General features: G+C 38.2%; 1 protein-coding gene across 3 annotated transcripts; it reads right to left on the reverse strand.

The window, feature by feature from the left end:
* Nucleotides 1–6376: 6376 nt before the first annotated feature.
* Nucleotides 6377–14025, reverse strand: LOC110736781. 3 transcript variants are annotated; one of them, XM_021917083.1, is made up of 11 exons: nucleotides 13614–14025; nucleotides 11511–11674; nucleotides 10324–11002; nucleotides 10150–10234; nucleotides 9246–9333; nucleotides 8303–8487; nucleotides 7703–7835; nucleotides 7396–7532; nucleotides 7219–7293; nucleotides 6942–7144; nucleotides 6377–6652 (listed from the first exon to the last, which is right to left on the reverse strand). In XM_021917083.1, exons 2-11 carry the CDS (start codon nucleotides 11653–11655, stop codon nucleotides 6517–6519), a joined length of 1866 nt encoding a protein of 621 aa, XP_021772775.1. In that variant the 5' UTR covers nucleotides 11656–11674; nucleotides 13614–14025; the 3' UTR covers nucleotides 6377–6516. The 3 variants fall into 3 exon arrangements, with proteins under 3 accessions (XP_021772775.1, XP_021772777.1, XP_021772776.1); XM_021917085.1 differs by having other exon boundaries at nucleotides 7025–7144; nucleotides 13614–14021; XM_021917084.1 differs by lacking the exon at nucleotides 13614–14025 and adding an exon at nucleotides 12501–12742.
* Between the last annotated feature and the right edge of the window lie 792 nt (nucleotides 14026–14817).

A 14817-nucleotide genomic window follows, 5' to 3' on the forward strand; every position in this document is an offset into this window, starting at 1 on the left:
CTACCTTGTCTTGTTGGCACACAAGACAAGTCTTCACATAGGCCTCTATATCGTCCCGCATGTGAGGCCAGTAGTATACCTCCTCCAAGAGTGCCATTGTCCGCTGTATCCCAGGGTGACCAGCCCATAATGAATCATGACACTCCTTCATGATGTCACGCCTAAGGTTGTCCCACTTAGGCACATAGATGCGACGTCCGACGGTGTAGAGTATCCCATCCTCTATCCAGAAGCGTCGGGTCTTCCCCTCGTTAGCCAAGTCCATCAAATTCTTGGCCATAGAATCCTCCTTTAAACCGTCCTTGACTCGATCAAGGAGGGTGCTAGCTATGCTGCTCACGCTAGCAAAGATTGCTTTGCGGCTTAGAGCATCAGCAACTACATTCACCTTCCCTGGCTTGTACTCCATAGCGTAGTCAAAATCAGCTAGGAAGTCTTGCCATCGAGCTTGCTTGGGGCTTAGCTTCTTTTGATTTTGGAAGTAACTTGTTGCAACATTGTCGGTATAGATGGTGAACCGACTCCCAAGCAAATAATGTCTCCAGACACGCAAGCAATGAATGATAGCTGTCATCTCCTTATCATGCACTGGATATCTCCTCTCAGTGTCATTGAGCTTACGTGACTCATAGGTCACTGGATGCCCTTCTTGCATGAGAACTCCTCCGATAGCAAAATATGAGGCATCGGTGTGTAGCTCGAATGGCTTTGAGTAGTCGGGCAGTGTTAATACGGGCTCTTTGGTGACGGCATCTTTCAAGTCATCAAAGGCCTCTTGACATTTGTCGCTCCAACACCATTGTGCCTTCTTCTTTAACAAGTCAGTCAATGGCGCCGCCCGTGCTGAGTAGCTCATGATGAACCGCCTGTAATAGTTGGCGAGCCCAAGGAAAGAACGTAGTTCCGACACGTTCTTGGGCTCCTCCCATTCCCTGATGGCTTGCACCTTATCATGCTCCATCATTATCTTTCCGGCTCTAATATGGTGTCCCAGGAATGACACCTCCTCCTGTCCGAACGAGTACTTCTCTTGCTTCACATAAAGCTCGTTCTCTCGTAAGACCTGGAACACCTGTCTCAAGTGCTCCACATGATCTTGTAAGTTGTCGCTATACACGACGATATCGTCGAGATAGACGACTACAAATTTATCAAGGAAAGGCCGAAAAATCTTATTCATTAAGGTGCAAAAAGTAGCAGGGGCGTTGGTGAGTCCAAAAGGCATCACCAAGAACTCATAAGAACCATACCTGGTCACGCATGCCGTCTTCGCCTCGTCCCCTTCGGCGATGCGCACCTGCCAATACCCCGATCGCAGGTCCAACTTGGAGAAGTACCGTGCTTTGCCGAGTCGATCGAACAAATCGGCGACTAACGGGATTGGATACTTGTTCTTGACAGTGATCTTGTTGAGAGCCCGATAGTCAATGCACATTCGCAAGCTGCCATCATGCTTGCGTTGAAATAGGACTGGCGCTCCAAATGGTGCCTTTGAGGGCCTAATGAACCCTGCTTCCAGCAGCTCCTTCAATTGCCTCCTCAATTCCTCGAGCTCTGGTGGGGCCATACGGTATGGTGCCATGGCTGGAGGCTTGGTCCCTGGCTCCAGCTCAATCTCGTGATCCACCTCCCTTCTAGGAGGTAATCTCTTTGGTAGCTCCGGAGGCATCACATCCTTATACTCTTCAAGGACTCCGGAGATTTCTGATGGAACCTCATTCCCGTGGGGCTCCTCTTCCTCCACTAATGCGGCCAAGAAAGTCTCTTGTCCCTTTTTGATCCCCCTGGACACCTGGATTGCTGAGATTGTCTTGGCTTCAACTTCTTCTCGTGTGACAGGAACGGACCATGACCCTTGATCCCTTTTGATCATAATTGACCCGTCCGCTTCAAAAGAAAAGGGCCTTACAGTGTCGATGAACTCAAGTCCCAATACCAAAGAGAAGTCGTCCATATGTACGACTGTGAGATTTATGGTGCCACTCCATTGTCCCAGACAAATAGGCACCTTATGCGCCACACCAAGGATAGGAACGGGCGAGGTGTTGACCGTCTTGATCCTCCCCGGTTCCTTGGTGTACTTGATTCCCAACTTCATTGCTTCCTTCTCCGTAATGAAGTTGTGTGAGGCACCACAGTCCACGAGTGCCTTAGAAGCTCTCCCATTCACTAATGTATCAACAAACATAAGTGAGCCCTTCGGGCGAGGTAACGTGCTTACCTGGACCACTTTGGTGCTCTCCTCAGCTTTTGGTGTGGCCCGTACGCTACTAAAGAGGCGCAACGACCCCATTTGTGCATCGTCCCCCGACGATTCACCGCCCGAAGCTATGATGGCGCTAAGCTTCTGTCTCCCAGGGCAATCCCTTGCCCAGTGCGGCCCTCCGCACAAGTAACAGCCCCTGTTGTTGGGCTTGTCAGATGATGAAGAAGACGACGATGATCCCTTTGCCTTGTCCTTTTTCACCGTCTTGTTGCTACTGGTGCTGCTTCGATCGGTGGGCTTGGTTCCCCCACCTTTCCCTTTGCTGCCGTTGTTACGCCCTTCCTTCCTTGTGTCCCTGTAATCAACCAAGGACTCTGCAGCTGCGATGGCCTCAGCAAGTGTTTGAACGTTCCTCCTTTCTACCTCTTGTTGAGCCCATCGTTGCAACCCTCCAATGAAATATATAAGTTGTGCAGCCTCCGGCAAATTATCAACTTCGAGCACGAGGGTTGTAAATTGCTTGATGTACTCCTTGATGGTGCTGCTATGCTTGAGTTCACGCAGCTTCATCATGGAGACCTTGGCTGCGTCATGCGGGCGGAATTGCTTCTTGAAATCTTCCTTGAATTGGTCCCATGTTCGGATGGAACATGAACCACTCTTGATGTCTTGTTCACGCCTTCTCCACCACAGAATGGCATCATCTCCGAGATACATAGTGACAGCATTAATCTTGGAGGCATCCTCCTCCAAGTGCACAGCCTCAAAGTATCGCTCCATGCTCCATAGGAAGTTGTCAATTTCCCGAGCATCCCTTTTTCCATGATACTTTGGAGGCTTGGGAATTTCCACCTTAGGACCGACTTGAATGGTGGCGCCCCCAGCCATCGTGGTCCTTTTTAGCGACGTGAGTTCCTCCTTGAGGAGCTCGTTCTCCTTCTTCAAAGCAAGGAGTTCCCCCGTGAACTCCTCATGCATTTTTGCCATCTCGCCCATCATCTCCTCAAAAGCCTGATCAGCGAGTGATTGAGCATCAAGGGATACCTCCTCTAGACGATTGTCTAGTTCCCCTAATTGCCCTTTGAGCGTAATAACTTTATTCTCGACCTTGCCGACAGAATCCGTCATGTCGCAAGCAGCAACTTCGGCTTTGGCCGATCTCTCATCAACTTTATTCACTCGCTTCTCAAGCTTTTGGACAGCTTGAATGAGAACCTCAGGCGCATAGCCCTCGGTTGTTTGTGAAGCACTAGCGTCTTTGCCGTCCTTGCTCTTTGCCATTCTTCCTCCTTCGCTCACAACTTGCTAACAAAGCTCAACAGCACTATAGTCCCCCGCGACCGTAGCTGCTCTGATACCACGTTGTCACGTGCTGACTAATCCCCCTAGTCTTCTGCACGCTAGCCTACTAACTTCCCTCCCTCGGATGCTAGTCAAGGCTTAACCCCGAAATGTTTCAAGCAAGAGTGTGCAACGAAAGTTAAGGAATGTTGAGAACACAAGAGGATATAAATATTTTGAATGCTTTGATAGCTTGAGAGAGAGTGTTTACAAGTATTTTTCTGAGGTGCCTCCAAATGAAGGCCAAGTCCCCTATTTATAGTGTTCTAAGCATGGCCTAGAACCTTCACTAACCTCCTCAAATGGAGGGTTCTAGATCTAATCCTTTCTAGAGTATTCTATATATTTCTTTAGTACATTCCCTCTATGTACAAGACTCTAGAATTATCTACACAACTCTAGAATTTACAGATGATTCAAGGATGTCCTAGGAGGTTCTAGAAGCTTCCGGATGCATCTCGAGTCTCCTTGAGTATTCTGGAACCTTCCGGACTTCTCCTTCAAAATCTAACACCACCATGGCGTTCATTGGGCCTAAATATGGTGGTCCCCCAAATTTGGGCTCAATCGGACTTCATTTGGGTCCCCAAATAGCCCATTATTGTGTTACTGTCACTTGGGTGTTTACTAGGGTGACAGCACTGGAGCAATATAAAGCTCTATAGGGGGAGGGTGTCTCTGGCCTAGCCAGTGCGCACCAAGGGCATTCCCCCTGGCCACGATTGTTGCCTCCCGTCCAATGGCCCTAGTGAGGGGTGGAATGTGTGGGTCGTGACAAATTGCTCAAATGCGATCGAGGAGACAAATAATTATTTACCTTGTTTTTTTCATCACCTAAAAAAGTAAAAAATGTGCATGAACATAATGTACACGTATAGTAGTAGTTGTCATACGTTTGTTTGTATAATCTAAAACCATGTATTGTATTTACCAAATAGCTTGAAAGAAAATAAATAAAACATACTTCAAGGTGAAAGAACAAAAATAAAAATGATCTCTTATTGCTTTTCGTTGAATACAACTTTATTGTTTTTTTTTTCAAGTTTTCAATAGTATCCATGTACAATATGTAAGCATTTTTTCTTCAACCAACGATATCCTTTCTTAAAGGAACTCTTTACCTTACCTTCCATATCATATATCTTATATTTAGCCATTCTTCTTTTCCTCTTTTGTTCTGGATTATTATACCATGCCTTAACTGAATACATCAAAGAGCTTGATGACTTTGTATTTAAGGATGATTTACGTTTTGATCTACGAGCAAGGCCTCTTCGAGGGGCTGACCCTCGAGATCTGGCTACGTACATTTGATCCACAGCTGTATATTGATCAATGCCATTAAGCTCGACTCTCCGGTCGCCTTCGTATCCATAGGAATGGCTATAAGGCGACCGGAAGTCGTGCATTATTGCCACCTCTCATCCCTTGTTCCCCGTTTTTCTCCTCCTTTTGTTCTCTCTTTCTATCTTTTTCTTTCTTTTTTTTTTTTTTTTCCTTTTAATTTCTTTCGTTTGATGTGAGGAGGGGAGAATAGAGGGGAGAAGAAAAATGATTTAGCTAGGATTAATATTAAGAGGATTAATGAAGTTATGTTTTGTTCATTTGTTATGAAAGATGAATATGATATGGATTTACTTATATTTAGAAGTTACCTTAATATTAGGGACAGATTGCTTTGGGCCTATTAGCCTATATCATTACATCATTCGGTCATTAAACACAAGAAAATGCCTTTTCATAGGATATTATGTTTAATATTACCAGTTAATTTAATTTTAATTTCGATTTGAGTTTATTTCATCTGATAATTTACAGGAATTAGCTTTATTACCTCCTGTAAATGATTAGTAATTTATTGATTCGGAAGCTGTTACGCCCATATGACAATGGAGACAATTTCTATTGTAAACCAATTACAACACGTAGGATAAATATGAATGCGTTTATACCATAATACTATATGCAAGGTACACATACGGTTGCTTGTACCATGACTATAAGTCCAAATCGACTCCCGAGTGCCTTCTATTTCTCTAGACTATTGTATGCCTGGGGGTAGCATCACTCCATTCATACAAAAATTAAAAGAACATTTTGCTTGAATCAGAGACCAATAAAACTCAAGAGTTATATACAATATGTTGCGGAAAAATTACTAAACTAAGCTTATCTATCAAACTATACTCCATAATAAACGCGTGGCAAAATTATGTACCAAACTAAGCTTGAGGGTAAAACGCCGCCATCCAGGGTAGCGTTTTACTCTTGACAATTTTTTTTTTTAACATTTCAAGTGGTAAAATGCTAACCGTGTTAGCGTTTTACTTATCGGTTTTTTTTTAAACAAAAAAAAAAAAAAAAAAAAAAAAATATATATATATATATATAAAGAATTTAAAAAAAAAAAATCTTCATGAAACGCTAACGTGTTCATGAAGAAACTTTTATTTTTTATAAAAATTTTGTAATGGTAGAAGGAGATGGTGGAAATTCGGTGTGTGCAGTGCATGCATGCAAGTTTTAGTAACCAAGTTATTATGGACATTTGTCATCAAGCATCTAAGGCCCTTTGAAAGAGTAAACTCTTGAATAAAACATAAGTTATTAATTTGTCATCAAGCATCTAAGGCCTTCTACCATTACAAATTTTTTTAATTTTTTTATATATATTTTTAAAAAAAAAAAACCAATAAGTAAAACGCTAACATGGTTAACGTTTTACCCCTAACTGAAATGTTAAAAAAAAAATTGCCAAGGGTAAAACGCTACCCTGGATGGCGTTTTACCCTCAAGCTTAGTTTGGTAAATAGTTTTGCAACGCGTCTATTATGGTGTATAGTTTGATAAATAAGCTTAGTTTGGTAATTTTTCCATGTTGCAGTGTAGCATAGTATACATACAAAGTGCTAGTCGGCACCAGAATCTGACCAAATTCTTGAACACTAGATGTATATACAATTCATTACTCACGGAATAGGAGACATGTAAAACTGTGGTGTTATAAGTCTAGGACAATTTGGGATGCCCGGCTTCAATTTCAGAATTCTTCTCAAAACTAGGATCTTTCTTCCTCGACATCTTTGTGTCACCAAGGTGTGAAGCCTGCAACCACAGATAGAAGACAACAAAATAGCACAACAAAAACCATATGTTATCCACGAATTGCAAAATCACGAGTTATAAACTATTGCTCTCTCTCAGGTGCGTGTGTATAAGTGTGAATGCAATTGTGTGCATATACATAAAAAGAAAACGTAAAGCAGCCAATAGATAAGAGTAATTGAGAAAGACAAACTATATAGGTGACTGAGGGCCAAAGTGAACAGAAGAAAATTATATGAGAATCAAAGAGTTTCAGGATATGGGGAGTCGCAGAAAATATTATCTTCACCTTGTAGCCTGACTTTGATCCATAATTGGCATTCCAGTCAGAGCTTTAAAAAGAGATTCATTCGATTTAGTCGATGCACTTACAATATGGGATTTCCACTCTATTTTGACATTTTTGTCTTGGACGTCAATAGGTTGAGAGTGGCTGCGGATATGATGGAATAGATGGACGAGAACAACCGCATCAAGAGCAGCATACTCCAGCTGCAGAATGTCAACATAAGACGTAGTGACAAGGTGTGACATAAGAAAAATGATCGAACAAAAATGGTACTAACTTGTTGCTGACTCAAAGGCCTTAGTTCCCAGTTGCTGTTCCTTCTTGTTTTGTTTAGACCAGTTCCCAGTATTTTCTACAGCGAATATTAGTGGTATTTTTTTTTTATCAGTGTAAGCCATAAACAACTCGACAGGAAAAAAGAAAAAGGCACCAGAAAATCATATTCATGGATTACCTTCACAAGGCCAGACAACCCACCACAAGGCTCATTAAACACTTTCTGGATGTCCAGAAGCATTTCATAGCGTTTGAAGCAGTCCAACTTCTGGTAAGAATGAGCCAACTGATGCATATCACATTGAAAATTATAGCCTAGATATAGCACAAATGGGAGCAATGTCATTAAATGGCATCATCTGGTAATCACAACATAAAATTGATATAGACAGAAAAGGTATGCCGTTCTGGTGCTACATAAACACTTCAACAAAAGGTAGAAAATGAAGAAAAAAATAGGAAACCAATTACGATGATATACATACCAAGCTTCAGAATTCTTGGAGATTGCAGAATACGAATCAAGCAATTGTTCAGAACTTCAGGAGCATCATCATATAGCTTAATTAAATCAAAAATGAAAGCAACCTTTTCGGAAGCAATTTGCATGATAGAAACCTGTCAACCAAGGGAACAATGAACAGGCAACATTAGAAAGGGTCCAGCTTCATAAAACAAAGCTTCAAGTCCAGTAAAACAGGAATATTCAGCAAACTCATGAAAGGGGCTAAAATACAATCTCCAAGCCCATAAATATATATGAGCTCAAAACCACTAAATCAATAAGCTCCAAGCCTCCAATGGACACCAAGAAATGAGTCTCAAATCAGCCATTAATTAAACTCAAGATCATTTTATGATGCATTAGTTTCATCAATACAGTACGAGCGTACAGCTATTATGTGAATAGTTTCATCATCAGATAAGCTATTAGCACCTTTATTTTTACTAGAAGTTGCAACCTTTGGCCTTAACATTACACAAAACCTTCTGTTTTTTAACAATTTGACAGCAAAGTGCACTTGGAGAATATGAAGAACTATGAACATAATGAAACCATAAAAGAGGTTTGGAAATGACAGTACCTTATTTCCTTTGCTACCTTTCACATAGTTAGGCTTCCATTCACAATCCACACCAACAACTTTACACCCTTCAATATAAGAAGTCGCTTTTTGCAGACTATCGGCCTCATCAACCCAAATAATGTCATCTATGAACAATTCATGCAGATGCAGATAACGACTCTCAAGAGGATGGACCTCAGGTTCTGCAACCACCAAAAAAATCAGGATAACATTCATGTCTTTCTGGGCCCACAACCCTATATATGGACCTATCTTAATTTTTGGGATTGCATTATCAACAGCAAGTGTCACCATCTTATCTTGCACAACAGATCATCAAATATATTTTCAGCTTACAAGCAAACATGTGACATTTTAAAGACAAAGGTTCATAAATACATTAAATATGCAACCTTGATGCTTCAGATATAAAGACTAACAATTAGTTGATATCCAGCTGTGGGAGGTGAGAGTGAGCGAGAGAGAGGGGGGGGGGGGGCTGAAGATTGAAAGCGCAACACTCAAATGGTTGGAACTTGAAATAAGCACTAAATTGCAGATTACACCAAGACCAACACTAAAGGATGAAACCAGGCATTCAACTGATAAAACACTAATCTTTAAATACAATATAGTTAAAGATCACCAGATACAATACAGTCAAAGGTCTAAAGCCTAAACGGCCCAAAGGTCAATATAAATTTCCAGATTTTGAACCTAGACCCAAATATGCTGGGTAAAAGAATTCTTTCTATCTTATTTCAAATATAAATGTTCTGTTACTAAATGTGGATAGCTCTGCCCCCCTGATAATTCAAAATATTTTTATTTTTTTTTTAACACAAATTTATTATTCTCTTCCTGATTGCTGATCTTCAAGAAATTTGATAATCAGCTATAATTGTGTGACCTGTGTCTAGCAAGGATAAATGAAGGTCAAACAAAAGGACCAAACTTTTACCTTTAGCTTTCACGAATCCTTCCAGTGAGTAACGTTCACATAATTCATCAACCTTCTCAGAGTAGCCAGCTTCCATTGCCAAATAAACCTTTTTTATTTAAGAAAGGTGTTAGATCCTAGTTAGTAGAAAAATATGCATTCAAGCACTTAGTGAAACATCAGCTTTCCTTAGTAAGCATAATAGGTGGCAACAGTATCTATTCAGTAGTCATAGAGAGATTTGTTTTTTAACATTGTCAAATTATCTTAGAGATTGCAGCAAAAAATTATACTGGAATAAAGAAAAAGAACGTAGCAAGCAAGTGACAGCAATATAGAATCAAGTTTATAAAAATCAACGAATCCTCAAATTACTGGATGGATAAAAGATGAATCATTCGTCCAGTTTAAAGCCTCATGCAAAGGAAGCAAGCTTACATCACACTAGTGGATGAACGGATTAAATGAGATATTAACAATTTTGGACTAATTGGTTGGGTAATGAAAACATAAGATTGAAGCCAAAGCTGCCGAACCCCTTGATAAGCTACCTCCATTTCACAATAGATGCATTGTTTTGACCTTTTTACTTTCCAACACACCACACCACTTTGACCATTAATTCATGTATAAATTAATCAATTAAAAAATTAAATTGTAATATGAAAATATAAATTTGAGACCACTCCAAAATATTTTACAGCGCTAAAAGTCATAACTCAAAACAGTAAATCTATTGTGAAATAATAGAGGTAGAATTAAGCAAGCTAAGTGCTTAATTCAGAAATATACCAGCTAAAGTGGTTTTGAAAAATTGAAATTGAGTGCTCTGAAAGAAGCTGTAGTTAGGATCTACATGTGTTGGAATCACAGGAATGTATCTATTAGGTTTGGGCTCATATAAATTTCCAAAACACCCGCTCACCAGATATTCTAGAAGCTGTCTATCATTCTCTGTCCTCTCTTCTGCAACATCCCAGCATCCTTTTTCAGCTAGAGTCTTCAATGAGCTAAAAATCAAAAAAAATAAATTCATTCATGATTCAAATTTTAAAAGAGGTGTTAGCTTATGAGGAAACATTTATGCAGGAAAATTCACCTTTCTTTACATTTATGGTAAACATCTGGAAATTCCTCTTGTAAATTGTTCCTCTTTATAATCCCATATGCAGGTTTTAGCATATTCATCTTAACGTATTCCTGAACAAGAATACATAACATTGACTTACCCACATATGATGCCCATTTCTCTGCTGCTCTAAAGTCTTTGCTCTCCAATATTTTAAATAGGAGAATTTCTCCCGAGTGGTGAATATCAAATTGTTCCAACAAAGAGACAGCAGTCATATATGACTGAGATTCTATGTGTTGATGAATATAATTCTCCATGAAAGCTTCAGCTTTGTCATAAGTACAGTTCTTTGCAGCTGAATTGTGTATAGCCTTTTCAACATTCACCAACTTCACATCAACAGCTTCAATTAGCTTTAGAAGTATCCTCTCATCATGGATGACAACGCCTTGGACAACATCGAGAAATAACTGTGCAGCAAGATCTTGTGCTTCTAGCAAGTCAGTGGGATTGGTATTGGTTTTCAGGAATTTACGAAGAGCAGATACAATCAAGTGACTGAAGCCATCAGCATATGATTCGAATACTGGAAGAACATAGAGGCAACGGACAATAAAAACAGCTGGTCCGGGATGAGGGGCGTTTAAGAGAGCTAAATTGACTTGTTGTTGCAGAGCACGGAATTTTTTGGTTGCTTTAGACTTCCCTATACGCCAAAATATAAAAGTTTGTTAGTCACCTCTTCCCTGTTCATCTTCTTTGGCAAAGGAGGCTATAAATAAATAAGTTGGACATGACTGCTCTACTTGCAATGCCTAGTTGCTGAACCTCATTAACACCAATTATTATCAGCCAAGCCTGAATCAGCTTTCTTGATACAAACAACTGTCGACTAATAGACTTTGTAAACAAGCAAGAGAACTGCATGACTAATGACTATACACTATACTGTAAGCTCCGCGGGGGGGGGGGGGGGGGGGGGGGGGGGATTAATTTAATTTAGAATTTCAGAAGCCCATAACATTAGAGAAAGGAACAAATGATCTTGTCACCTACCTGTGTGATACAGATTAAGAACTCAAAAATACTCAGTAAGACAGGAAAAGGCAAGAGTCCACAAGACAGTGGTTAATTCACAAAAAACATTTAAAGAACATGAGAAATAATCATGATTAACAACCACCTAATATTATTGTGCAGCAAAGAAGTATTACCATAGATATAAGATTCTTTTAATAAAAAAAGAAATACAACGGGTGAAACACATGACAAATCAGAAAATGCATGCAGGCTCAGAGCCCCTGAATGCTCATCTTGCTTCACATCATCATGCTCCACAACTCTTTCTTGAAAGCCCATGATACAATTGCTGAAGACCCTACACAGCACAAAGAGTTTCCAATTCGAATGAACATGATTAAAATTAGGATTAAGTTTACACAAGACATAGTTTAAACTACGAGATCTAGCACAAAATTTTCGTGAAACTTGACCAGACATCACATAGCACACCAGGAGAAAATATCAGACCAAGATATAAATTTCAAAATTTTTGAGTTACTTAACATCAAAGCAAGAGGATCACAAAAAAAAAAAAAAAAAAAAAAAAAAAAAAAAAAAAAAAAAGAGAGAGAGAGAGAGAGAAATATAGTATATCTACCAAAGGTTCAAGATTCAAAAGAATAGAAATGGCAAGAAAGATACCAGCAAAGGAAAGCAAATTTTAGCAAATATCTCTAATTTTCTTCACATAATAGAACAAAAAGTCTCATAAATTGATGATGCTTTCTCGTGGATCCTATAAATAACTCATTTTCTATTTTTCATAATATGACAAAATAGTTGCATCTACTATTCAGCTATCCCCCAAAGTTCTGTACTGAACAATCTGATTTGCTCAGTATCCACTTTTCACAGGATTAAAGTCATTAAACAGCATATCTGACTTTGATCCTACAACAACAATGTCATTTACCAAGTATGACAACAGTACATAGGTCTTGGTCATTTTAATCAGACATACCACAATCTACATTAGACAGTCTTGCATGGTGCACCGAGGAGAAAAGGAAATCATTTTGACATCAGATAAATTCAAATAGAAAGCAAAAGCTGAAAGCACTATCAAAGTTTGATGACCACAACATCAAATACAAAAGAATGATTGAAGACCAAGATAAGAACTCTAAAAAGATGAGGCATACTTGAAGCTTGTGTGAGAGTTTGGAAAATGATGCTGTTTGTATAGGAGAGAGAGAAAGTACTACTAAAAAGGCATATCCATGTGAGTGCAAAAATCTGTCACCATGTTATCCTTGTGGAGAAAATACTTAGGCAATAGAAAATCAGAAATCCGTACTTTGGCGATGTGAAGTCAGGGATTTGCTAGAGTGATAGGTATTCAAAGACCCTATAAAAGATATTACAAGTCAAGATGAAATCAATTCCAAATTTAACTAGTCAACATAACTAGCTCAGACATCCTGAAATTGAGTGATCCTTATATAATGACTACTTCATCTGATGCTTAAACCAGAACATCTAGTGAGCAGACAAAGAAACAAACATGTGTAATCACGCCTTTTTTATATTCCAGAAGATTCTTGGCACGGGAAAGATGCTTAATCAAGCCTTCGGCTATAAATAGTCAATGAACGCCGGTGCAACCATTTAACAGAAGACAAAGCAAAACATCACATTTAATCACTTATACAAGATAGAAACTTCTAGTTTTAAACAGAAATCTAGCCTCCAAAACTCTCTTATAAACTAAAAAATTGGCTCTGAATTAAAAAATAAATTACAACTTTGATGCCCTAAAGTCCAAAACTATCATTAAAAGAGCTTGCATGAAACGATCCACTTCTAATAATGAACAAAAAGGCCGCAATAAGTCAACCCCTCAAAAAAAAAAAAAAAAAAAAAAAAAAAAAAGGAAAAAAAATGAGATTGCATGAAAATCACACCAAATTGGTAGCGCTCTATACTATATAAGTTAAATCAATCATTTTTTCATCTAATGCTACATTCAATTTTTATTAATTCAATAACCTCAAACTGCTATTATAATTTCTGAGACCCACAAATTAAATATTAAATAACAACCAAATTCATAGAAATATCAAAATACAATAGCAAATAGGACAATTTGCAAATTATACCAATGTGGGTATGATATAAAAAAAGAATCAAAGAGTACAAAAACCAAATAATTGCAGAAAAAAGCAAGAAACACAAAGTGGGTATGAATTACTATGAAAGCAATCATCAAAAAAAGAAGAACAGTATGAAAATAGCACAAGATTGAATTACCAAACCTGAAAAATTTGCTGAAACAGAGAAAAGATAGTGTCTTTTCTTTTCTTTAGTACTCCGTAATTTAGAAATAGAGAAAGAAGTACGGAGTACAAAAACATGGGATTTTTGGTTTGATAATATAGTAGAAGGCCCTTTTGCCAACTAACCTTAATTTTCTGTACCTCCTTTTTGATGGGATTTGATGGGGACTTTGGGTGGTTTTTGGATAAGAAAAACCCTAAAAATCATTAAAAAAAATAGGAATACAACATTGAAATTTGTCCGAATGCGGCGGTGTTGTAGACCCACCGGGGAACGGGATCTTCCATCTTAGGCAATTTTGATTTTTTTTTTTTTTTTTCCTTGTACATACAGCCACAAGAAATAATGATCTAATTTATTAATTAACTATTACTAAAATAAAGTATGCTGACATCATTATTGTCTATATGTCAATCTCTTACTAAATTTTTTCCCTTTTAAATGCAAGAATTATCATCTTCTTTCTTTTTTTTTTTTTTTTTTTTCTCTCTTTTTAAGCTATCATATTTAACATTTTTGAAATTTGAATATTAGAAGTTTCTATATTACAGCTACAACATATCAATTTATCCTAAGAAATCGAAACAATTTTAAATAGTAACACACTAATAAATAACCTCCTACATTGAAATATGTAAATTAGGCGACGTTAAACAAATACTATGTTATAGTTTTGATGAAAATCTAAAATTTTAAATTACAAATATTTTTGTATAAGGAGCATAATTCTTATTTATGTTCATGTCTAATAGCCATTTTTAAAATGTCCAAATTATAAAAATAGGTTTTATATAAATTACGCATCGCACGGGTTCTAACCTAGTCTATATAATAATACCAGCCCGTCTTGTGTGGCCACATCGTGTAGCCAATTATAAAGTAACAAAGTAACCTCTACAATATTGACAAGTAATTCCTGTAATACTGACTGAGTAACATGTACAACACTGACAGAGTAACCCTTTTAACATTGATAGAGTAACACCTTTAACACTGACCAAATAACCCCTATTACACTAACGAATTAACCCGTATGATGGTTGGCCACGCCGTATGGGCAACCACATTTAAGAATTTGTGTAATAATACACACATAATTTGATAATTTAAAATAATAAGAAAAATGATAAACATAGCGTTATGTATAAAAAGCTAAAAAAGGAAATATTAAGGATGAAATAA

The sequence above is a fragment of the Chenopodium quinoa genome, unplaced genomic scaffold (assembly GCF_001683475.1).
Source record: "Chenopodium quinoa cultivar QQ74 unplaced genomic scaffold, ASM168347v1, whole genome shotgun sequence".
NCBI classification, from domain to species: domain Eukaryota; kingdom Viridiplantae; phylum Streptophyta; class Magnoliopsida; order Caryophyllales; family Amaranthaceae; genus Chenopodium; species Chenopodium quinoa.

What these genes read in the sequence shown, in the direction of transcription:
- LOC110736781 (XM_021917083.1), bottom strand. Translation starts at nt 11,655, where the DNA reads ATGGGCTTTCAAGAAAGAGTTGTGGAGCATGATGATGTGAAGCAAGAT. An exon ending in GGCCTTTGAGTCAGCAACAA is followed by an intron (nt 7,145 to 7,218) that starts GTTAGTACCATT and finishes GACATTCTGCAG; the next exon opens with CTGGAGTATGCTGCTCTTGA. An exon ending in GATCAAAGTCAGGCTACAAG is followed by an intron (nt 6,653 to 6,941) that starts GTGAAGATAATA and finishes CTGTGGTTGCAG; the next exon opens with GCTTCACACCTTGGTGACAC.